Raw genomic sequence first — 26,048 nt, 5'->3', positions numbered from 1 at the left:
TATATTACACGCGCCGGTACCGACCAACGCTTCCATGCGCTAGCTTTTTGCAAGTAGCATATAGCGAGTAAAGTACACTTGCGAGTGGGTTAAGATTGTAAAAACATAGAAACCGCGAGTCTCACCGTAACTCGTGCGCCAGAAATATTTATTTCGTTGGGGCACCGACTCACTGGTCATGGCACGTGAGCACGTGACACCTTAATCTTCGTTTATATTTTTTTTAATTAATAGTAAATCCTTTGATTGTTATAAAAATATTAAATCCAAATCTAATCCCTCAAAAATCCCGCCCTGCTTTTGACCAGTAAAGATTCCCTTCTCGTCGTCCTAACGAATATTCGTTGTTTTTTTAGTTTTGTGGAAAATGATAATTTGAGATCTAAAACATATGCTCTCTTTCAATATTTTCGTTGAATATCATCAAATATAATCCTTTCTGCATGCATGTTTTCGGTTCAAGATGTTTGGAGATCCAAAAGCATATTCCGGATATTGAGCAAAAAAGGAAGTTAATGCAATCTATAGTTATACTGACTTGATGTATTTAGAGCGAGGGTTCAGAACAATTTAATCTTCTATAATAAACTGATCGGGGCTGAGAACATTCTTGGAGACATCAAAATGTTAAGCTTCTTGTTGATTAAAAATATAGTTATAAATTTGAATGTAGATCGAGCTATATGAAAAGTGTTGATAGTGTAATTGTTGTTTCTAGTGTTTTTTTACCGGCCCTTGCTATCTTCTCGGTAGTGGGAGTGCTTGACTTGTTTTAATGGAAATCTGTAGTTCAAAAAGAAGTTGATATTTGTTATTTTTTTAAAGGTTACTTTTAATTTGACCAAGGGTTAACTAAAATAATCTGCTATTTATGAGCCAAATGTAAAATCCATATTCAATTTTTTGCTCTTAATATGCATCATGAGGATACAAGTTGGTAACTCAATTTTAAAAAGTAACTAAAACTTAAAAATTAAACTTGTTGATTGAAGTCAAAAGCTGTTCATATTGACCAAACAACTTGCGCATACAAATATATTTGCTTTAAAAAGTTATAGTACTGTATAAATATATAAATATAAATACATAAAACATGCAATGAGCGAAGCTACAAATTAAAGTCGTTCGACAATCTTGTTCTGAACCATTAAGAGACCTGGCTAATTAAAAGGTAGTCCTTGGATCGATTATTATGCTTTTAAAACTTAATAATGATTAAAATGTTTCATGAATCATTACAAATTTTCTTTTATGCGAGCCAAACATATTGTATCTCTGATCGATTTAGATGTAACATCTTAATGAAATCATTAATAAGCTATTAAACATCCCCGTGCTTTTCTAAATCATTATAATCGTAATAGCATGTCGCATATAGTTTGTTACTAAATTGATATATACAAACTTATTTTTCAATTAAGCATAACAACGTTCGATTTTATTATTAATTACATTTAAAATTTAATATCATTATACTGAATAAAAGGATCCAATTTAATAACAAATAGTCTAGTGGCCCTAAACTATTGCATTACAATATTATATGTTTGCTTAGATTGAAAATATATATCACAGAAATATATCTGTTGCATGTAGTTAAAAAAAAAAACTGTCGACAGAATAAAAAAATAATTTGGGCGGTTATGAAAAAAATGTAGCCTGCCGCTTCATTAGTTCTTTAATACGTGTTGTCATGGGTTTGAACCCTAGCTTCAATAGCTTCAACTTCATGCTCAATAGAGCTGATTGAGAGCATTTTTGGTTATTGAGACGCGTTTAGGAAGACATTTTCAAGATGACATTTTTGTGAGAGGATGGTGTGGGATGAGCCAGGATAACGATTTTATATATTTTTTTTCTAAAAAATAAACAATGTATTTTTTTCTAGTTTTATTATTTATATTTTCACTTTTATTTAAAAAGGCAATTTATGATTATCTTTTTAAAACCTTTTTTAAACTTATAAACTATATTATATAGCACCAAATTAAAAGAATACACCGATGATCATACCTAGTAAAAGTTACATATAGTAAAGATATCTATAGAATTTTTGAGGAGGTCGGATATACTCTATCGGCTTTCCGGGAGACATCCAATTGTGAAACTTTATATGAAAATATTAGACGCATAGAGTGCTTCTCATGGAATTTAGACAAAAATGTACTAAAACATGTATAAGTAAGCTACCAAAATAAAATCGGTGAAAAGTTATAATAGTAGCAAACAGTTAATTATGGAGAGACAATGACAAGAAGAATATAACTTGCAAAGGTCACTAAAAGTATATGATAAGCTAAGCCTCTAAGACAAATTTGTATACTTCCTTAGTTCCTTTAAAACTCATTAATCTTAATTTTACGTATTTTTGGCTTTGACTCCACTCACCCCAACACTATCATGTGTCCCATATTTACATGCTCAAGTCATCTTAATCTCCCATCTCAGTATCTCTAATATGATCTAGTACACTAATCACTTTATATCTCTTGTGGAAACCCTCATATCTTATTCAATCCAACCATAAGTGCCTATATTGCTACACATTCACCTCAACATCCTCATCTTCGCTACCCCTAATGTCCGTGTTTTCTTGATGACCCAACAATCTACTTCGTATAACATAAAAGTTTGGACTCCAACATGACAAAATATTAGTTGAGAACCCTCCGCCACACAAAACCCACTTATATAATAATTTATTTCTTTTATAAACATTCATTTTTTTTAATTTAATTTACAAGCACACTTAATACACCCTTGTTCTTTCACAAGATAATCATATTTTACATTTATTTTTCATAAATAAATACTCTAAAGATAGTAAGAAGGCGCGAGTAGAGACACCTCGTTAAAAACAAAGAACAGTCACCCCCTCAGTCTTCAAGTAATTGTCAATTAACAACATCATCATCATCACCAGGTAAAAAAAAATCACAAACATCAACTCATATATTCACAGCCACTAAACAACACAGCTTCTTAGTTCTTACAGAAACACACATGGCTGGCTCAGCAGCAACAGACAGAGGCAAAGAAGCTCTCGGCATGATGGCACTTCATGAGACCCTCAGAAACCTTTGCATCAACACTGATTGGACTTACTCCGTCTTCTGGACCATTCGTCCTCGCCCGTATTATTCGCATTCTCTTTTCCTAACTTTATATTATTTGTAACTTCATTTGAATATTTAGCCATTGTTTCAGTCGACTTCGAGGCGGTAACGGGTGTAAAGTCGGAGACGACAATGGCAGCTTGTGAGTCGAGTTCACTTTTATTCTGATCAGTTAAAAAATCGAACAAACGGTTTAATGGTTGCCGGTTTAACGTACGTACTCGCAGGATGTTGATGTGGGAAGATGGTTTTTGTAGAGAAATGGATGGATGTGATGATCAGGTTAAGAAATCATTCAGCAAAATGTCAATTCAGCTTTATAATTATGGAGAAGGGTGGGTACTTGGTAGGTGTTTAATTAATAATTTACTATCATGATTATAAAATTTTATAATCTAAATTTGAGTTTAAATTTGTTTGTAGATTGCATATTTGCATAGATTTTTTTAGTTTTAAGGTTTTTTTTTTTTTAATATATTCTGATTTTGTTGAAATGCAGATTGATGGGGAAAGTTGCTTCTGATAAATGTCACAAATGGGTGTTCAAAGAACCTTCAGAATCTGAACAGAATATCTCTAATTATTGGCAAAGTTCTTTTGATGCTGTATGCTTCTCAAGATCACACACATATATATTAATAATGATTAAATCCTTTATATTCTTAATTTTATGAGCTTCATTTTGTGTTTTTTTTGCAGATTCCTCCTGAATGGACTGAACAGTTTGATTCAGGGATTCAGGTTAGCTTTTTGGATAAAATCACCTTCCAATCTAATTTTGATCAAATGTTGACACAACCTTTTTGTAATTGATGTCATTGTTGCTCTTTTGACCACCTGTTCCTCATCATCACCATTGATAAAAAGATCCAAGAAATATCAAAATCATGTGTAACTTTAAGCCTTTTTTGTCTCTTGAATACGATTATTTTCATAAAACAGAAATTAAATAGGGTTGTGTTTAACGTACCCCACTAGACATCATCTTGTTATTTCATCTTTTCAAATCACTCTCTCGCGGTGCATACATATGCTATACCCCCGTAAAACACGAGGTATAACAAGTAGGGGTACATTTAGTCAAAGCCAGTTAAATCTTGTTACAATTTGTTCACGTAAATATTGATTTATATTTTCTGTAAAAGTAATGAATTTATTAAGTTAAAGCCAGTTAAATCTAATTTTGAACAGCCTCTCTATCTTGTAGGTACAGGAACTCAAACTCCTCAGACCCTATTTTATAAGTAGCTAGAATTTACTTGTTACGGTTGTTTTTAATTTGTTTGTAGTAAAGATTATTTTGTATTGTACTTCACTTTCTTCATACAGACTATAGCTGTCATTCAAGCTGGCCATGGACTATTGCAACTTGGTTCATGCAAGATTGTAAGTCTTAATCTATTTCACTTCATGTATCATGTTTTGTGTCTATAGTGTATACTATAAATGGGTCGGGCCGGGCGGGGGCGGTTGATAAAAAAATTTCTTTTTTTTTTGTTACTAACTTGGTCTTTTGGTATATGGTCAGATACCGGAAGATCTTCATTTTGTGCTTAGAATGAGGCATACGTTTGAGTCACTCGGCTATCAATCTGGTTTCTATCTTTCTCAACTTTTTGCATCAACTAGGGGCAACATTTCATCACCTTCCACTGCCACACTCCCACTAAAGCAGCCCACCATCCCGACCCGTCCGCCACCCCTCTTCAATTGGGCCCCGCCAAGAACAATGCCACCATCGCCCAACTTCCACAACCCGGCCCACCTTGGCTACCCATCAAAAGACGAGACCCACATGTTCCTCCTCCCTCACTCCGAACCCCAAATGGAAAACATGATGGGCCCGGGCCCCGATCATGTCCAAAACGACATCAAGTGGCCCAACGGGCTGAGCTTCTTTAATGCGCTCACAGGAAGAAGTGATGATGCCAAGCTACTTTTTAATTCGGATGGGGTCGGGAACAAGGCCGAGAAGTGGAACCTGGGCCCGGAAATGAAGAACCCAAATGATTTCTTGAGTTTGGATAATACAAACTCGGATCAAAATGTCGGGAAAGTGGACCATAATAAGTACAAAAGGAGCTTCACTTTGCCTGCAAGAATGACTTCTTCTTCATCGTCTTCATCACTTGATCACCACCGCAAACACAACCCGAATGGAGAATTTAGGAACCCCGAGGCGTCAATGTACTCAGATGTAATGGACACTTTCTTGGAGTGATGTGATGTATTAGTGGATTATTATAATCAGTAGCTCTTGCCATTAGTTTGCATTTCATAGTTTGTTCCTTAAAAACAGTATGTGTTTTAATATAATGCATGTTTCTTTGATCATGTTGTTGGTCTGGATGACCGGCTTTTGTTTGCATAATTTCTGAATGGGGTGGCTCTTAATAATTGTAGTACGGATTTATGCATATCAGCATGTGTTTTGGCTTATAAACCATTGTGCCTTTCATAGATAAAACAGTACCAACCCACCCTAGCAAAGACAATAACCAAAACGTACGCACACGTGCCTAACAAATACAGTCTTGTTCAATCACATGATCTAGACATGTAGTTTGCATCTCAGTTTCGGAATCCTTAATAATTTAACAAGGAAACCTTGAGATACATCTTACCAAACAATCAAGTCCCAGATCGATAATCAAATACGAATAAACAAATAACTCTTGTTTATATTAATCAGAAAATCTAACTCAAAAAACTGATTACAATATCTCAAACCCTAACTCGGTTTGACTCTTGATGAACCCTAACTCGGTTGCACCAACTTCTCTTATTCTAATGTCTAACCATAACTCGGCTTATATAGACTAACCTAACTTGTTAACTAAGACATTACCAAATATAATAAAACCCTAATTCCATGGGCCCAATAGTTCCAACCTGGTCACCTACACGTGATGGGCCTATTAAGTTGGAAATTACTTCCAACAATCACCCCCCTAATTTCCGACTCGAAATAGGTGAATCTTTGTCTCCAAACTTGTCTTCTTCACATGTTTGATTCGAACCATGATCTTAACCTTCTTGGCTTTCACAACCATCTGGGTCTTGATCTCCCGGAACTTCTCTTGATCCATGACTATATTCTTTCGGCTCTCCCGAACTCGATTACCTCTGTGACACTTTCCCCGACCATTCCCTCGGTCGTATGAACTCACGAACCCACTCCTTTGGTTGCGATTATTGTCATCTAATTCAGCGAACATCAGTCTTCTTGATCTTCTTAGTGAGCACCCGGTTCGATCCAACAAATCAAACCCTTAGGTTAGAACATAACTCGTTCAACCCGTATAAAAACAAACTTTGAATTGAACCGTCTTGTTCAACCCGCGACCCTAAACAACTTTTCAGAACTCACCTCGTTTGCTCGTTTCGAGAACTCCTTATGACTTCTTTGTAATCTCCTTTAATTAATGTTCCTTTTTTTTCCGTACCTGTGCAAAGCCTCCTTCAACAAATAACACTTATTTTTATGTTGACTTTTTTTTAATTTGCACCAAAAGAAAACCCTCACAAATAGTGTCGCAAGTCACCAGTTCTCAAAAGATTTCCAACTTGAAACCCCACAATGAAAACTGCTAAGGAATACTCGTTCGAAAACGCCAGTTGGTTCCCGAATTCCAAAACAATTTCAACCCTCGACTCGGTCGACTATTCTTTCCTCTGATCACGACTTTGACCGAACAAATCCAAGAGCATAATCAAGAACGCCGCCGTAAGTCCGCCTGACCTACCGCCACTCGTGGACGTTGCTGTTGCCGGAACTTACTTTTCTGATATCGCTAACTCTCCGCGTTAGCCTTCTTAAACAGCCTTGGCCGGAAACCAACTTGCTTCCGAGTTGTCGCCGATGATATGATAGCTTCTCCTCAAGCCACCAATAGCTGCCGACCAATTATCGATTTTATGAACTTGGCTCTGATACCAATTCAAGTCCCAGATCGATAATTAAATACGAATAAACAAATAACTCTTGTTTATATTAATCAGAAAATCTAACTCAAAAAACTGATTACAATATCTCAAACCCTAACTCGGTTTGACTCTTGATGAACCCTAACTCGGTTGCACCAACTTCTCTTATTCTAATGTCTAACCATAACTCGACTTATATAGACTAACCTAACTTGTTAGCTAAGACATTACCAAATATAATAAAACCCTAATTCCATGGGCCCAATAGTTCCAACCTGATCACCTACACGTGATGAGCCTATTAAGTTGGAAATTACTTTCAACAAACAATTATAAAGATAATAACATTTTATATAAGGGTGTAGCTAAACATATCCCCTCAGTCTTATTTTTATTAAACATATCCCCTCCCTCAACTTTCATATTTATACAATTCAAACCTTTTTAGTTTCTTTTTTATCATTTTGTTATCTTTTATTAATATTGTCTTCAAAACACATTTTTAAGAATATATATTTTTTTAATTTTTTTATATTTTTAAAACAAGTCTTTGTTTATTTTTAAATAGAAAGAAAAAACATTTTTTTAATTAAAATAAACATTTTTGTTGGTAATTTAACAATACATTTTTTTCTATAATTGTTTTAATTGTTTAGAGAGAGTGTTTTTTTACTATTTTTTTGGAGCTAGTTTGCATTTTTTAAAACAAATTTCTTAATGTTTACTAATAAATAAATAAAATAAATAGTTTATTTACGTAATAAACTGCACAAATTTTGTGTTATAAAATGAAAAAAATGTTAGAGGGGAGTAACATGTCAAATAAAATTGTCAAAGGAATTAAAAGTTTAGGGAGGGGTATGGCAAGCAGAGGAGGGGGTACATTTAGCCTAACACTTGATATAACTTGAGATATATCTTATTAAATGTCACACCCCGGCTCAGGGCCTTGGCGTGTGACTCGTAAGTTGGTACTTGTTTTGTAAATATATCAGAGTTTAAGGTTGTAAAGCGGAAGACTTTAATTAAAATATTATTATATTCATAAGACGGGATTTTAAAACACCCATTTGATTTATACAAAGTGTTTGGAAAATAAAACCATGGTTTACATTATTTTAATAATAAAACATCCATTGAGCCATCAGATCGTCTAACGGCTATCCCTTGTCTCCAAACACCTATTCTCCATTACCTGTAAAACAGTTATAAAAATACGTCAGCAACACATGCTGGTGAACACACTGACACAAAACCTTTAAGTTACTTAGTTATCCCCTCGGGTATCTTATGACCTGGCCCATCGTGGTTTAGGAACAACCAAGTTAAATTTACTATTATAAACCCCCAGTTATACTTGAAACCTCTCAGCGATACCGCAACATCGAGGACTTAGCAACTACCAATATACACGAGATAATCCCCTCTCGGACATTACTTAGGTCCGGCCCAACGTGGCGGAGGCATTAGCAAGTGTGGTGCGGTGTGCCCACCGTCTACCCACATATGTAAGGATCCAAACAAACGTATACAATAGCTTGAGGGCCAGCATTACTTTTGTTTATAAAGTTTTAGGGATATAATCCCATGCAAACATTCACAGACTTGTTTTATAAAAAGTTGGATGTATTCACCTTTCTTCTTGGTTGGTGTTTCTCACCAATTTGTCTTGTTACCTCGGACCTATAGTACGAGAATTACGTTTTATAAGTACTAGATCAACGATTTCAGACCTTTAGTCCGATTGCATAACCTTTACCTTGATATTCATCTCTTTTATAAAATATAAGGACCTTTAGTTCTTTCTTTTGTTAATCATTTATAACCTTTGTTTCTTCTTTGTGAAGAAACGCACATTTTGAATTTCTTTTATTATAAGAAATATTTGTAAAAATCTTTATATATAATAAAGAAGTATTACTTTATCTATAATCTCGATTTTATGAAATCTATTTCCACCTTATAAAATCAAGGTACGGGCTATATCTCCAACTAGGGTCTAAGCCACTTATAATATAGTAATCGGGCAGGACCCCTACCTTGAACGGCTTGTAATACGAAATGCTTATGCTCTACTTGAACCGCACTTCTACTTGGAGGAAAGTCGAGAGAGTATTTAGGTAGGGTTACAGCACGTATTTCGAGGTAAAATTTTTCGGGATATTGACATATCGGGGTCGTGGCACACTTATCGAGGTTAAGTGTGTGAGATTTGAGGTGTGAGGATGGGTGAGAGGTCCCCCCATGGCTGCCATATTTATAGGAATTTTTCTGCAACTTCGCGTATTGCGAAGCTGCACTAGCTTCGCTGTGTCACCTAGACCTGCCACATGTCACCTAGACCTGCCACATGTCACCGCGTGGTGACACGTGTCCCGTGACGTGTCCTGCAACTTAGCGTATCGCGAAGATGCATCTTGGATTCTTCGTGTATCGCGAAGATGCAAAATTTCAAATCTATTCATTTTTAGTCCCTGATCTTTTGGTAACTTGCCATATTTTGATTTCGTCTCATCATCCACAAATACAAAGGCGGCTCTTAAGCGGCTCACGGCGATGCGAGCGTGCGAAGTGCAAAGTGAGCCATCAAAGCGCCACATTGCGTCCATCGCCCTTCACCCAAGCCCGTGCCGGTGCGCGTGCGCGTCGGGTGCTTCGCACCCTCTGCTAGGATTAGGGAGAGTGGTTGGCCACTTAATAACATTATCATGGAATGTTCTCTCCTTATAAAGTGATTTATTTTCTTTACCACTTTCCATGTGGGATGGAGTCTCCTTACTTCATTCCCATAACATAAGCTACTTCTATTCTTTGTCTTATTTTTCTCTTTACTTATACCATGAATATTTTAGTCCATAAGTTTTATTAGTTTGTCAAATTTGGACCAAATTTTCATGATGTTACATTAAACAATCACAAAAGCAAGGGCGTAACCAGGATTGGGTTCGGGATTTTTGTAGGGACGAACGGCCGATTGTTTATCACTAACGTTCGTGTTTTTCTGTCCGCTTCGATTTGGGTCAAGCCACGTAAAAATAGCAAAGATCAAGTTTAAATACAAAAAATTAATTAAAAAAATCATCAATATAGAAATTTCAATTAAAATTGCACTATACGTGGTTTCATTTTTTAAAACCTAGCCATTACATCATCTATTGAAACTTTTCTAAGCAAATCTTTTTTAATAAAACAATTGCAACTATCACTTAAACGTTCATCACCAATACAAATTGGATCTGAACTACTTTATTCCTGAAAAGCATCTCTCAACAGTTGCAGTTACGATCGGTAAAACAAGAACTTACTTTAATAATCGGTAAACCAACGTAAAATTAATGTGTTTCTTTGTTTCTACCATCAATTACACAAGACTAGATATAATATTCAAGTTGGCAAACCTTGCATCTTCTTTCAAATATCAATATAGACTTTGAGTTCCACATGGATTCTATCGATATCCTTTCCATCAAAATCATAAGGATTCATATCGGCTAGTTGTAGTATCTTTGGTATATGGAACCCACAAAAACTATCACATGGACTCAAACTACTTACACAAGTTAGTAATTCATATGTACCCCCCCCCCCCCCAACAAAAAAAAAGGAGAGAGAATAATCACATGGACAAGAACTACTAGTTTTTATGGGTTATGTTAAATGGACATAGGCTTAACAAGTTACCACTTTTAGTTGTGTGGGTTAAGATTCGTTGTTAAGGTTTCTAAGGGTTAGATGCAAAAGTTTATGTGGAAAAGATTATCATAATCAAGCTTGCCTCAAAGTTAACATACAAGGGAGACAAAAATGAGAAGTTTGAGAAGGATTTATGACCACACAAAAAAATTTTAAAAACCAAAATATTTCCCCCGTCATTCCCGTAAAAAAAAAACACAATGCCGAGACAAAGACACAATGATGAAAATTAAAAAAAGACACATTTAGAAATAAAAAGGACACGGTATAACACAATACCGAACAAAATATAACACAATGTTGAGTACTATGATACAATATCAAGAAAAAAAAGACACAACTTAAAAAAAAAGACACAATCAATGACAAAAATAAACAAAAAGACACAATGATCTTTTTCCTCAACATTGTCTTTTTTTTTGTAAGAACAAGAAAGACGAGAGAAACATTATTGTTTTTTTTACCTTTTTATTATTTTTAAAATTTTAAGTTATGAGTTTTATACTAATTTTTTCGAGGAGTTTTTTTTTTGCCGCAAATCCTTCTCATTTTTGTTTTCCTTTGTAGGGCGTTGAGGCGGTAAGTCGAAGCGAGTTTTGTCGGTTTTGGTTACAAGCATTATGGTGCCGGAACTAAAACCATATATAAAACAAAAAAAATAGTAAACTTGAGTGCACCAATAAGGTAACATCCGTCGGTAAAACTTGAACGCTGGTAACAGCCGAGCGTTGTCAGTCCCGGCCATTGAGGCGGTGAATCTACGCAAATTCGGTTGGTTTGCGACACTTTCGTTACTGGAACTAAAAAGAAAAAAATCAAAAACAAAATTGACATTCGGTCTGTTTTCGTTACCTTCGTTACGGTAACAAAGCTCAAAACAAAGGCAAAAAGTTTACGCGAACAAAAACAAAAAAAGTACAGTACCGTAACTAAAACAAAAAGAAATGGCATCCGGTCGATTTTCGTTACGTTTGTTATGTAACCGAGACTAAAAAACAAAAATAATAAAAAAAAGCAAAAAATGCCGAGAACCAATGGGGTGTCGCAAATTGGCCCAACGGTGACTTTGCGGCACCAAAGTTCTCATTTGTTATTATTAGTAATGGTAATTAACATAAGCTGAACAAAATAGATTTTAACATCTTTAATCTGCTGATCTGAAACATGAGCTTATAACAAATACATTACATGAGGTTAGAGAAGCTCTTTAATACATCTTTAACTTTAATCTACTAATCTGAAACATGTTTTCCAAACTGGGTAGACACCCTCCCTTTCTCATTGCAGATCCTATGTGAGGAAGAAAGCAAAAGGTGCTCTACCCATACACCAAGAATAGATTTGGTGGCCATTGGAGTGATGAATAAAGGGAGAATATTCAAATAAGTTGTCTGATAATCAAACAAATAAATACCTAACACTATTTACTTTATAAACATACGAATCATTGTGTATTATGCATGTTTAGGCATCGAATTTTTGGTTTTAACTTTGAATATAACAACTGATTGGGATCACATAAGTTAACAGAATAAAGCCGATTCACATTTCACTTTTACTTGTTTGCAGATCATGAGAGTAATATCAACTATAAAGAACATCTTAGTTATTCATCTAAATCTCAGATCCGAATCAGCAATAAAATAGTGCAATTCCAACATCATTTATCATGATCATAATAGTCATTTTGGCGGTTTTTTGTTTAACTTAATCACTTGGTAATTTACAATAGTTTCCAACACAGATTTATCATACATCCAGATAATATTTAATTGTCTTTTATTATGTAAACGAACATAAATGCATAGACATAAACAAACATAAATGATGAGCATAAATGAAACGAACGTAACATGTGTTCATGTTGCGTTCATTTAGTTGGACAAACACAAATCTTTTGTTCATGTTCATTCGTGTATTAAAGAAACGAACAAAAAATGAATTTTTCACCGAACAGTTCGCTTAGCTGTGCGTTTGGTTCGCTTATTGAGCTACAAGACTACATTAAAGTATGCTATCAGGCTTAAAAAGCAATACACATGTAAAACTCAAAGCATATGCTTAAAAATCCCGATCTACTAAAACCTAAATCACATACTTATTAACAATAATCATAACTAGAATCAACTCAGAAACAACTAATCTCACAAGTGCAGGTCCGAACTTCATGGAGACATTTCATCAAACAATTAAAGGGCATACTGCATCAAACAATAAATTAAACCTATATTGATCAATTAAGCACGAAAATTGTAACATCATGTTGTACGAATTAATTAATAGGAGTATCAGCGGACCAATTTGAACATATAAATAAAAAAAACAAAAAAATTATAAGAACAAAAATTACCCGCTGAAGAACAGGATGATTGAGGGAGGAATCATTAATCAATTACAATATACAATTGAATCGATCGTTGCCTTGATTCAAAACCATAATCGATTAAAGATTGAAGTTCTAATTCTTCGGTTTCAGGTATCTAGGGTTTCGGTTTGCACTTGTGATCTCGATGCTATTTTGGAAACATAATTAATTATATATTTCTTTCTTTCAATCAATTTCTTAGGCAGGTGATGGTCTCATACACCTCTATCATAATTTCATCTCTGGCTTTGAGCTTGCCTATTTTGCTGTTATGGTCTCTCGCCGGTATCCTGAGAGCGAGGCTTCTATATCCTATCTTGAAGGAGTTATCGAAAAGGTACAAGCTACAAAAGTGAAGCGTATGGATGAGCCAATCCTGTACATTAATTAAGATGGAGATAGCCATCTTGAGTTTATCCAAAGGAGGAGAATGCAAAACACTTTTAGAAGATGGGAAGAGCACACTTGATAGCATGACTGATATAGACCCGTCTGTATATGCCAAGTATTATTGGGCTTCCACAGACTCAGAGGAGAGTTATCTGAGTGGCACACGAATGGCCTGCTTTTCTTAGCACACACCTCGCTGGAGTCTCTGTCAGATTCACTTAAGTGGGTATGGTCTTATTGTTTCAACTAGGCTCATCTAATATAAATCTCGTCAGAGTTCGATTCTTATGCATTTCACTGTCATATGTGTTGCATTTTAGGAACTTGCATATGGTCTATGTTATTCTGCTTTGATGGGAAAAAACACTTACGACTTTGGAGAACTACTTCAGCATCCAATTGTGAGTATTCTTTTATCACCTACAGTATTTTTTTCAAAGACTTTGTTTTCATTGGTGGAGATGATGTTGAGTTAGAGGCCTGGGATAGATCATTAGTACCAGAAGATGCAGGCATAGGTAACTGAACAGTAGCGTTTTGATTTGCAAGTGGACTACTATCGTAGGTACTACCAGAAGAAGAAGCATTTGAAGTAGAAGTATAAGAATCATACTCATTTGGGATAGCAGGGAATGGATCAATATAGTACCTTTCACACGTTTGGCGTTAAAACTTGCCTTCCAGTCCCGCTTTGCTTCTTCGATACATTCAACATTACGCCTGGTCTGAAAAGTTTTGGTTGTTAGATTAAACAGCCGATATTCCAAGCCTTGAGTAGAATACCCGATGAGCATACACTTGTCGAAGCTTAATTTTAGCTGTATTGTCATTTAACCTTTATACTTTGGCTTAGACATGATCTCCATTTATATAGATCTTCTGCATGTATCTGTTATCTAGATGACTGGTTTTGGTACTTTTGAGCTTAACACCCTATAACAGTAGGCAAATAAAGAAGACAGGGATGATTTCAACTACTTGTAATAGCTGCACTTCCAAGTGACAAAATATTTTCTGAGATGCTCTTCCTATCATCAATGCACCCCGCCCAGCCACTATTCAAGTATCCGGTTAAGACCACATCCTGATTGTTGTTTTGCACACTCGAAGCACAGACCAAGTTTTAGTGTTCCGGCTACGTATCACATGATCCTCTTGGCACTTGGCAGCACCAGAGTGTAACTTGGATGGGTTCTGCATAAATCTTGAGACTAGACTTTCAGCGTGAGCAATGTCGAGTCTAGAATGAGCAAGTTATATGAAGCTTCCAACTAGACTTCTGTAACTTTCTTCATCAGCTTTCTCTGAATAGTCTCCCATCTGTAGCTTTTTATTTGCATTCATTGGAGTAGCCTCAGCTTTACTTTGACTAATCCCAAATTTGGCTAATAACCTAGTAGCATATCTTTCTTGAGACATAAAAAATAGCTGCATTTGTTTGATAAGCCTCCAGCCCCAAGAAATAGGTTAACAAACCCAAATCTGTCATATAAAGTTGCCTTTTAAAAAAAATCATAAATAAGTTGAGGATTAGGACTAGTATATATGATGTCATCTACATATAGCACACATATAAGCTTGGCTTGTTCTCACTGGCTTTGATAGCCATGTGTAACAAAATATGCGTCGATCATAGAGTACGTTTCAACAATAAAAGGTTGAAAATAGAAGAATTAGTATAAAAGAATACCTTTTACTAGCTCATAAACTTTGACGCGAGTCTTCTTATGATACGAATTCTCCTATTAATAATAGTTCAAAAGGGTCATTAGTTTATTCTAGAAGGGGTAAAGGGAAAGGTGGCTAGCAAGTGGTCCTGGATAGAAGGTTAGTATAAATGTTAGGTAAAAAAGTTTGTTGGTTAGTTTTTGGATTGTTATGACTAGTAGAGGCTCCTGCTTTGCATGGAGAGAGGGTGCACCCTGGATTTACTTTTTGTTCATCTTTAAACTTTGCTTTCCTCATCAATAATCTATCATCATCAATTCCTTTTTTGAAATTCTCTTTTTGTCTCTTGTTATTTGTAATTCAAACACTAGGGCAACAGATCTTATCATCTTAACTCTGGAAAGTTACAGATATTACTTGAACACTAATAGTATTCTGCATTTGAACTTGTGCAGATAAAAGGTCTGGTGCGAATAGATGGCTCTACCATTTTCTTAAAGCTTTCAATTCTGGAAATCTAGTTCGCTATCTAGGTGTACGGTACGTTTATGCTAAAACTCTCTTCACCAACCATGATTTTGGGGATGGTCAGATAATGCTTTCAGAAAAGTTTCGCATCCTCTGCGTGATGGAAGTTATCTACAGGTTTCTAATTTTTTTGCACATACATATGCCTTTCGATTGCACAAATTGTTTTTAATACACTTTTTTTGGGCTTGTAGTCGACCACCAGAAGGCAGAACCATTCCATTGAGTGTCATTGCAAACCAGACTGGAATTTCAGTTGATAATATAGAACGCCTTCTTATGAAGTGTTTATCTGTAAGCATAGCTGTTCTTCGTAGATGGATTATTACTTTCTTACCGTTATGATGAAAGCTGTTGCTGCAGGTGCATCTTATCAAGGGGACAATTGATCAAGTTGATGGAACCATTTCCGTGTCGTGGGTGCGACCTAGAGTTCTTGGTATAAGGCAAATCAAATCTTTGCGTTATCAGGTTAACAAATGGGTCGGGAAGCTAGACACTGCTTTGGTATCTATTGAAGCAGAGACGCCAGGTTTAGGTGCATCTTAAGTCCCCCCCTCTACAACATGTCTTGTCTTCTGGCATCTTGTTGAAAGACCATCGAGGAAGTTTATTTGGGTGGAACTTAAGTAAGACCGCATATGTTTTGTCCTTCAAGACTATATGACAAAGGATGGAGTTTTTTAAAACTTGGAGCAAGTCTACAAAGTTAGGATTCAGGTTATAAAACAAATTTTGACTTGTCCAGCTGGTCTGGAGTCGTCTGTGCTATGGGCCTATGACTTTGACATTAATTTGCTAGCCTTCATAAATACGCTTTCATCACCCCAATACAAGTTTTGTTGAAAAATTCCAAAGAATGTCCATTTTAAAATTAAGAGTTTCCATTTTTCTGTCTCTTCTTTCTAGTTAATTCCCTAAATATCCACTCCAGCCGAGTAAAACAAAAAGCTGATGAGTAGTTTCTAAAGCCCATTAAACGCAAACACGTGGCACCAAACTAAGCGCCACGCCTAATTTAAACCAACTCATGCGTCATGCCTTCACTATTTCATCTTTATTTCGTGGCGACGTCATTTCCCAAAATCGAAAAAGCAGCGTCTATTTATGTTAAGTTTTCATTTAATATCTTATTATTATAATCTACTTCAAGTATTTTGTTTTTCTTTTATAATTTTTATTATATAAACTTTTACAAAACTTCAAATATACCATTGAGATGTATGTTCTATAAAATTTGAAATATTAGGTCGTGACGTGCTTGTATTTATCTATGTTTCAATCCAACACAACGACCATTAGTCTTATTCTTGAAGTTTATATAGTTTTGAAAAAATATTTTGTATTTTCAGATGCATTTAATTATTTGGATCAATTTTGATGGAACAATATTTAAAAAAAAAATTCTTGTTAACCTGATATATTAGATAATTATCATTCATGTATAATTTTTTATTCATGTTTTATATATTATATATTTACTTTTTACATAATTTATATGATATATAATAAACAGAAAAAATAAACATAACTATATTTTGATGTAATACCTTTTTAAAAATTACTAGCCATTTAATTGTATAGCTTTAATATTATTGACATTTTTTTTAATATCAATTACTTTTATCCACTAAAATTAGGAGTGAGAAAATATAAGATTTCTATAAAATACCTATTTTGGTAAATAAGTTTCAAATCATCTACTTTGGTAAATAATTTTTCGACCCGCCCCATTTTAGTGAAAAAAGAACTCCCCCTACCTAAGTCCACTAATTATATATTTCGTCAATCCAAATTTTTATAAGGAAAACTTCATAAAATGACAATCAAGTTTTAATTGTTTCAATTAGTGTTTTTTTTTTTTTTTTGGTCTCAGTTAAATCACTTAAGCATCAAAAGTTGTTCTAATCCTATGTTTTTTTGTCATACTTACATGACGTGTTATTTCTTCTAAACATGCTGACATGGAAAATTAGATAAAAGAAACAAAAACAAAGAAAATATTGAAATAATAGCCCGTGGGTGATTCTAGAGATCTCCATGCTTCCGTTCATCTCACCTACCATATGTGCTTGCCATTGATGATTGATCCATCAAATTTTATTGTAAAAATTAGTTGCCTACAAATAATTCAAGTCTTCGAAAGTTCAAAACATATGCATTTCCCAACATAGAAATCTATATCCACATCAATCAATCGTTTGATGATTGAGGAACTATCTTACAAACTGTGAGAAACGAATTTCAGCATCTTTTATCTTACAAACCGTGAGAAACGAATGTTGGAAAATTTTTGTGAAAAAATATATATATATGTTTAAACTTTGAATTATTTTATTCAAGGTTGTTAGTTAATTAGTCAAAGTCATTAAAATGTCCTTTAATTTGGTAAAAAAAATTTAAAGTTTTGGTTGATGGCTCCTTTAATTTGGTCAAAAAATTAAAGTTTTGGTTAATGATGGTTGAATGGTTTCAACTTTCTACTAGTATAAATACCAAGGGAGCTCATTAGTTGTAGACACACAAAAAACACAAAATTAACACATTCTCTCTTGTGTTTTCTCCAACTTTCTCCTTAAAAAAAATTCCAACATTCTTGATCATCCTCATCATTTTCTTTAAGGTACTATTCGGGTGCTAGAGCCCTCCCCGGCAGTACATATTGCTTAGGCCGTTGTACCCTGGGAAACAAAACGGGGAGAGACCCGGAATTTGTTTTAAGGACCCCGTGTAAAACACGATGCTCGGCCACAAAGACTACGACGCCATTCTTCTTCTACACCTTTCTTGCATTATTTTATTTCAATTGTATTGTAATTTTGATTTTATAGGTGTAATTCGTATTGTAATTTACTTGCTTTCCTAGATATGTTTGATTCCTTGTATTGTAATCATTTTATTAAAAGTATCTTATTTTTATACGCGCACGGTTTCCTACAATCTTAAAACAATTTTTTTTAAAAATCACCGTTCGTGCATTCAAAACATTCTCGTGTGACTCAAACTAGTTTTGTTTCACGCGGTTGTGTTTTTAAAAAAACATTTTTTTTTTCGTTTCTGTTCAAAGGAGCGACTTTGTAGAAACGGAAACCGGTTACAATTCGGATTTTTTAACGCTAAACTCTTGGAAAAACCCATTGTTTGGTCTTTTCAAAGTTGGACTTACAACACCTTCGGTGGGTTAATTCGAGAGTTCGGATTAAAAAGTTTTGCGTAACTTTAATTTAGTGGGAGCGACCATTATTAATATTTCCGAAAAACTAACTTAGCATAGTTTATTTTTCAGAAAAAAATGGCATCACCGTCATCGAGCAAGGTTACCGGTACGCCTTTGTCTGTTATGGTAGGAGCGACTTGTGAAGACTGAGCCCCGGTGCGGAAGCATGAATAATGATCGTTATTAACGGTGGAGCTCGGATCTGAGCAAGGATCGAATCGTATTCACTCTTGAATGGTATATGGACATGTAATCGAAACACAAATAAAGAAGTGGTAGCATGATTTCATTAGTCAAAAGATTGTCATGCATAGCACTCATACATACAATAAAGATCAGCCACCTCCGGGAGAGCTCATCCCGGAGGCGGCGGCTCTCTCATAGGGATAAAACCCTAGATCTCACCAGATACACAATACACTCATACTAGACAAATTAGCAAATACATCTATTTATACTAGTCTAGTATGTCTTGGTCTTCAAGCCATCCACCCTTGGTTGAGACCAACAATATTAATTATTTTTCACCCATAAAAATAATAATTCGATGCGTCGGTCTAAAATATAAGTCCCAACAATCTCCCCTTAGACCGATGCCATCAAATTTCTACTCAATGTGATCATCAAATAATCTTCCATTCTTCAAACCCGTTTATTCCATTGTAAGTCATCTTCAAACCTTTCCTTTGCAAGGTATGCTCGATAAGTGTCTTCGAGCATACTTTACTTAGAATATATTCTCTAACGAAGAATTATATTCTCCTCCAGTAAGCTTCATTCTTCTTGACTAATCCAAGCTTTGCTCGAACTAGTCCATCGAGCAAGCTCATTCTTCTTGATGTCTTCAGTTATTCTTATTTAGCAGTCTTTATCACGCTCGGATGAAATTCTTGCTCGGGAACTGAACTGTGCTCGAAGTCCTTGCTTTGATCACGTGACATCTTCTTATTGCATCCATGCTCGTCCCCATGTGCTAGAACATCCTGTGCTCGGTTCACTTGGTTAAAACCTAAATGATCAAGTTGTTTGCTCGATTGGCAATCCATACTCGATAGAAGAACACTCTTGCTCGTTGAAGTGTAGCTTGCTCGAATCCTTAACACTTAAAGAATCAACCACTAAAGGTTCTGAACCTTGCTCGAGGTAGTTAATCATGCTCGATCGTACTATACAAATAAAGAAACATAAAGAATCTTGGATTATTGATCTTGATCAACTTTTCCTTAACTTGAGTCTTTTCACTTGATTTGAAGCAAGCAATTTGCAATGAAATTCAAGAATTTTTACTCCCCCAATTTCGTTGCAATTGTCTTTGAAAAATGTGTCTTCAAATCAAGTATGGGTGAAAATATAAAACTCTTTGTGATTGATAGTTGACATCTGACTTTGTCAACTCATGATATGATCCGGAAAAATCAACCATCTTGATCTTGTAAGCACCTTGTTGAAGTTTAGGTGAATTTTACCGAATTTTTGCTCAAAAATCTCAAAAATGACCAAAATGCCCCTCGTTGACCCGACACGGTCAACAGCTGAGTTGACCAGAAAAGTCACTTCCAAACAGTCACTCTAACTTGGGCAAACATTTTTCGTTAAAAGCACATGGTCAAAAAGTCAACGGATAAACCAATATTAAGTATTTTCTCCATCTTGGCCCGTTTGACTTTAGAAAGTCACCTCAATAAAAAAAAATCCAAAACTTTCTTCAAAACTTGTAATTCAATCACGAGCATGGATTATCGGTTCACGAGCACACATAAGTCCAAGTCCCTTCACGAGCATACTACCAATTTTTTTCTTTTTTTTACTCGAGCATGGACCATGCTCGAGACCTTGCTCGAGAAAACAGTATTTTTTTGTCGTTACTCGAGCATGCTGGAGGGCTTGCTCGAAGCCTTGCTCGAAAATACTCTCTGTCATCGAGTATGCTCGAGACCATGCTCGAAAATACTTAGTTTTTCTCTTTTCCTGCGCATGCTCAAAAGCAAAAGTGTGCTCGAAAACACTTGTCTTTTTCTTCTCTTTTCATGGGCATGCTCAGAAGCCAAAGTGTGCTCGAAGAAGGTTTGCTCAAGTAGAACAAAGTGTGCTCGACACCAAAATATAGAGTGTTGAGATAAACAAGGATGTGCTAGGGGTTCATGTGCTCAAATCCAAACTTGATGTGCTCGACTTTGCATGCTCGAGCAATCGATAAGCTACCTTTCGAGTAAACATATCGATGCTCGAACAGCAGAATCATTCCATTGTGCTCAAAAGACTTCATGAAAGTTCAGGAGTTGTCCACTGTGCTCGAGCAATAGATAAGATACCTTTTGGGTAAACATATTGACGCTCGAACAGCAGAAACATTTCCTTGTGCTCGTAATACTTCATGACAGTTAAGGACTTGTCCACTGTGCTCGAGCAATAGATAAGATACACACATATCGATGCTCGAACAACAGACCTTTCTTCTGCATCATCAATCAATGATTTTCCAATACAGAACCTGCTTGAATATTCCCTCTGCATTTTCCATTTGCTGCTACGAACAATGATTAGATTGCTTCTAGTACCTGTTCATTCTTGACTTCTACATATCAGATTGTACCAGCCGCAATGTTCTTCAATATTCCCTTTACTGTTCAAGCAGCACACTCATATCAGAAACATATACAAGCACATAAAACCCTAATTTTCAGATCAAGAACCAAGCTTCTTCATCTGAAATTAATCGTTGTAGCAATATCCCACTCATCTCGATATTAACCATCTATCTTCAATCTATCAACGGCCGTTACAGATCTGAAAATCATCTTCAATAACAGTTTTGCCCCAAACCGAGCTGAAACACTGTTACATCAGATCTGGATCGATATGACCAAATAAACAGGAAATTAATGTTGAATCTCCGAACGAGTCATCAACTCATACATCAATCCACATAAATTTTACCCAAATTATCAAATAATTTCAAAACCCTAAAAATTTTTCAACAAACCTCATTGGTTTAACGTCCATGGTGGATTCAAGAGCGAGATGAATCAGATTCAGCGGTTAGTCTGAACGATTCGGAAACCCGCTCTGATACCACTTGTGAAGACCGAGCCCCGGTGCTGAAGCCTGAATAATGGTCGTTATTAACGGTGGAGCTCGGATCTGAGCAAGGATCGAATCGTATTCACTCTTGAATGGTATATGGACATGTAATCGAAACACAAATAAAGAAGTGGTAGTATGATTTCATTAGTCAAAAGATTGTCATTCATAGCACTCATACATACAATAAATGTGACATTTGTCAATTTCGGGTTATTTTATACTTGTATTCTTAACGTAAACCCGACCCGTTTTGTATCCCGAACCTTTCGATATTATCAAAATGATGAATTGTATGTTAAATATTTGTTTTATAGTTGTTGGATAAAAAAAAACAACCGAAAATTTTCGGTTCTTAAAATTCCCCGAAAACGCTCAAAACGAACTCCAGGGACTAAAACTACCAAAATGGAGACGTGAAGGACCCATTTGTATTTTGTGCTTCTTGGGTCTATAACCAACCCATTTTCATGAAACACCCCTTATGAAAGACCCATTCAACTTACCCTATATATACACACCCATCTTCTTCAATTGTGCTTGCTTATTTCTTCATTTCTCTCTCAAATTCTTGAATTCTAAGGTTGTTCTTCATAAGCTAATCTTTCATTTTAACTAACTTCTCAATACTTAAAGCTTGATGTTACAACATATATATAATATACACTCCTTGTTTACCTTCGGTCTTTCATTTCTCCGGTCTCGGCCGGTTGAAATGTCGGGCTAGTAAGGCAAGGTTACATGAAGGACTTTGTAGTCCTTGTTTATATATTTAACAAATCTAACCATATAACTTGTTATACTTGCTTAACTTCTACATATTTTAGTTTATTGTTCATATTTGTCAAGTTCCATGGTATTGGGTATGTGGTGACTAGCCTCGGTTTCATCCCGAGTTGAGAACCGAACCAAAAACCGAACTTTTGTTTAAAAGCATTATTGTTAACTTTTTGAATGTAAAACTTGAGTATTATTATTTATAATTTATTTTACAAGTTCCATGGTAATTGGGTATGTGGTAACCATCCTCAGTCTTATTCTGAGTCAAGGACCGAACCAAAAACCGAACTTTTGTTTAGAAGCTTTATTGTTAACTTTTTGAATGTAAAACTTGAGTATTATTATTTATAAGTTATTTTACAAGTTCCATGGTAATTGGGTATGTGGTAACCATCCTCGGTCTTATTCCGAGTCAATGACCGAACCAAAAAACCGAACTAAACCGAGTTCACTCGCTTAAGACACACAAGTGTGTTTTTAGCCACCAAAACTCATATTTTTCTTCAAGATTATATTTTAAATCAATTTTAGTTAATTTCTAAACATACTTGGCATGTCGGTAACCAACTTGATCTTATAATAAGTTCGAACCGATAAGGTCGTATACTAGCTTAATGAACGTTAAGGTTCTTCACAATAGAACTACATACTTGGTTAAGTCTATTTTGATTTTATTGAGTTATCTCATAACATTTATTATTTTGGGAAGTTAACTGTGAGCTTGGTCAATTATCAAGTCTCGAACCGACAAACCTGAACACTCGTTTAAACCTCGTTTTGTTATTCTTATAACCAAGGGTTTTGCAATATCGCATTTTAACCCACATTATTACTTAACATAGGTTGAGTAAAAAAAAAAGAAAAAAACTAATGAATAGAATACCGAGACCCGGTTTCGAGTAAACTTATTTTACAAAACTCGTTTCTTTAATTTCTCAAATATTTACATTTTAAATCCTAAACTTTATTTATTTACTTTATTTGTCATGTATTTTATTTTAAACCCTTCCAAGACTACCTACTAACACAAGACCCGTTTAATATAGGTCTTGCTCGTTAAACCGATCTCTCCGATTATTCACGACACTATCTTTCAAGTTACTTGTTAATGTGAGTACTTTTTCATCCCCCGTTTTCCATCTTTCGTTTTGGGGGTGGCATTGCATACTTATTCAAATTCAAATGATTTATACTTGAGTCTTAAACCACAACACGTATTGTATATGTTTACTTAAATAAATGCTCGATTTGGTGTTATATGCTTTACATGATTATGTGCAAATTCTTGAATGCTAAGGGGGTAGCCTCATCAAAGTATGATCATACGTTAATTCCGAGTATATATGGTATCCCCATATAGGAAGATGTCGTCAATGTATTCTTATTGACGATTTCATTATTGTCGTCAATGTATTCTTATTGACGGTTTTATTATCTAAATTGTTGCTATTATTTATTGTTTTCATATACTAGTTGTGGATTTCATACTATATACTTATTGTCCAAAACTATGAAAATTGCTCACCAACCTTCGTGTTGACAAACTCTATTTTATGCAATGTTACAGGTTTGATGTTAGCTTGATTGGATTACTTGAAGAAACTTATTATCTTGGCTTTAGGATATTAGAAAATAAAAGAACAAGTTATTTGTTTATCTATCTATTTGGCATTTTGTATGAACAATTGTTGTGTTATTTATGATAATATGGATTTAAATGAGTTGTTTAAATATTGTAACTTTATAGTGTCATTGTGCAATGAGCAATCATGGCGCGCCTCGACGCTTCCGCCTTCATTGGTCGGGGTGTGACAATAAAGATAAGCCACCTCCGGGAGAGCTCATCCCGGAGGCGGCGGCTCTCTCATAGGGATAAAACCCTAGATCTCACCAGATACACAATACACTCATACTAGACAAATTAGCAAATACATCTATTTATACTAGTCTAGCATGTCTTGGTCTTCAAGCCATCCATCCTTGGTTGAGACCAACAATATTAATTATTTTTCACCCATAAAAATAATAATTCGATGCGTCGGTCTAAAATATAAGTCCCAACACGACTACCATGGCTAATCACGCTGAAAAACCCGAGAAGTTCTCGGGTTTGCACTTTAAACGGTGGCAACAGAAGATGTTCTTCTATTTGACCACCTTGAACCTTGCGAGGTTCTTGACAGAATCCGCTCCCCTTGCCACTAACGCGGAGGGGGAGACCGATGCTCAAACTTTGAGGGCGGTAGATGCGTGGAAGCATTCAGAATTCTTATGTCGAAACTATGTGTTAAACGGTTTAGTTGACGCGTTGTATAACGTGTACTCTTCAATAAAGTCTGCCAAAGAATTATGGGAGTCTTTAGACAAAAAGTACAAAACGGAGGATGCAGGAACAAAGAAATTTGTTGTCGCCCGTTTCTTGGACTATAAAATGGTTGACTTTAAGACTGTAATTAGTCAAGTCCAAAAGTTGCAAGTTATACTTCACGACATCTTTGCTGAGGGAATGACACTTAGTGAGACATTTCAAGTGGCAGCGATGATTGAAAAATTGCCTCATAGTTGGGTTGAGTTTAAGAATTATCTTAAACATAAGCGAAAGGAGATGACCATTGATGATCTTATTGTTCGACTTCGGATAGAAAAAGATAGCCTAGTGGATGTTTCCGCCAAGGCTAACTTAGTCGAGTACGGTCAATCCTCCAAAGGGGGCAACAAGGGAAAAGGTAAAGGTAACAAAGGGAAAGCGAAAGTGAACCTTGGCGTGAAGAAAGGGGCTGTCAAAAAGAAGCCTTCACCTTTCCAAGGACCATGTTACAACTGTAACGAGATGTGGCCGGGCGAACCAGTGCAAGAAACCGAAGCGCGAGCGCGCGCATTTGGTGGACGAGGATGGCACTCCTCTCGTGGCGATGATTACCGAGGAAGCGGCTTTCATCGAGGAAGTCAACGTTGTGGGAGACGCTCCCAAAGGGTGGTACGTTGACACCGGCGCAACCCGCCATGTTTGCGGCGACAAACAACTCTTTAAGAATTTCAAAGAGGCAGTGGGTGACCAGAAGCTTTACATGGGGAATAAAACGACTGTGGACATCATGGGGGAAGGCGATGTGGTCTTGAAGTGGACTTCTGGCAAGGAGCTCACATTGACCAAAGTTCTCTATGTTCCCGAGATTCGCAAGAATCTTGTCTCAGATGGATGTTCAACAAGCACGGATTTCGCTTGGTGATTGAATCAGATAAATTTATTTTATCCAAAAATGGAATGTTTGTTGGCAAGGGT

The 26,048-nt window shown here is 35.6% G+C and overlaps 1 protein-coding gene and 1 pseudogene across 1 annotated transcript; both read left to right on the top strand.

Moving 5' to 3' along the window:
• The first annotated feature begins 2,909 nt into the window (after positions 1–2,909).
• On the top strand, positions 2,910–5,440 carry LOC143531809 (protein RICE SALT SENSITIVE 3-like). Its single transcript, XM_077027022.1, has 8 exons — positions 2,910–2,923; positions 2,996–3,134; positions 3,208–3,258; positions 3,344–3,451; positions 3,616–3,721; positions 3,816–3,857; positions 4,446–4,502; positions 4,645–5,440. Exons 2-8 carry the CDS (start codon positions 3,004–3,006, stop codon positions 5,335–5,337), a joined length of 1,188 nt encoding a protein of 395 aa, XP_076883137.1. The 5' UTR covers positions 2,910–2,923; positions 2,996–3,003; the 3' UTR covers positions 5,338–5,440.
• Positions 5,441–13,101: 7,661 nt separating this feature from the next.
• LOC143531830 (26S proteasome non-ATPase regulatory subunit 13 homolog B-like) lies at positions 13,102–16,236 on the top strand (annotated as a pseudogene).
• Positions 16,237–26,048: the final 9,812 nt, after the last annotated feature.

Source organism: Bidens hawaiensis, unplaced genomic scaffold (assembly GCF_021521415.1).
Source record: "Bidens hawaiensis isolate Kalapana, Puna unplaced genomic scaffold, B.hawaiensis_p1.1 tig00009253_1, whole genome shotgun sequence".
Classification (NCBI taxonomy): Eukaryota; Viridiplantae; Streptophyta; class Magnoliopsida; order Asterales; family Asteraceae; genus Bidens; species Bidens hawaiensis.
The sequence above is the reverse complement of the archived record's forward strand: the minus strand, read 5'-3'. Positions and strand labels throughout refer to the sequence as shown.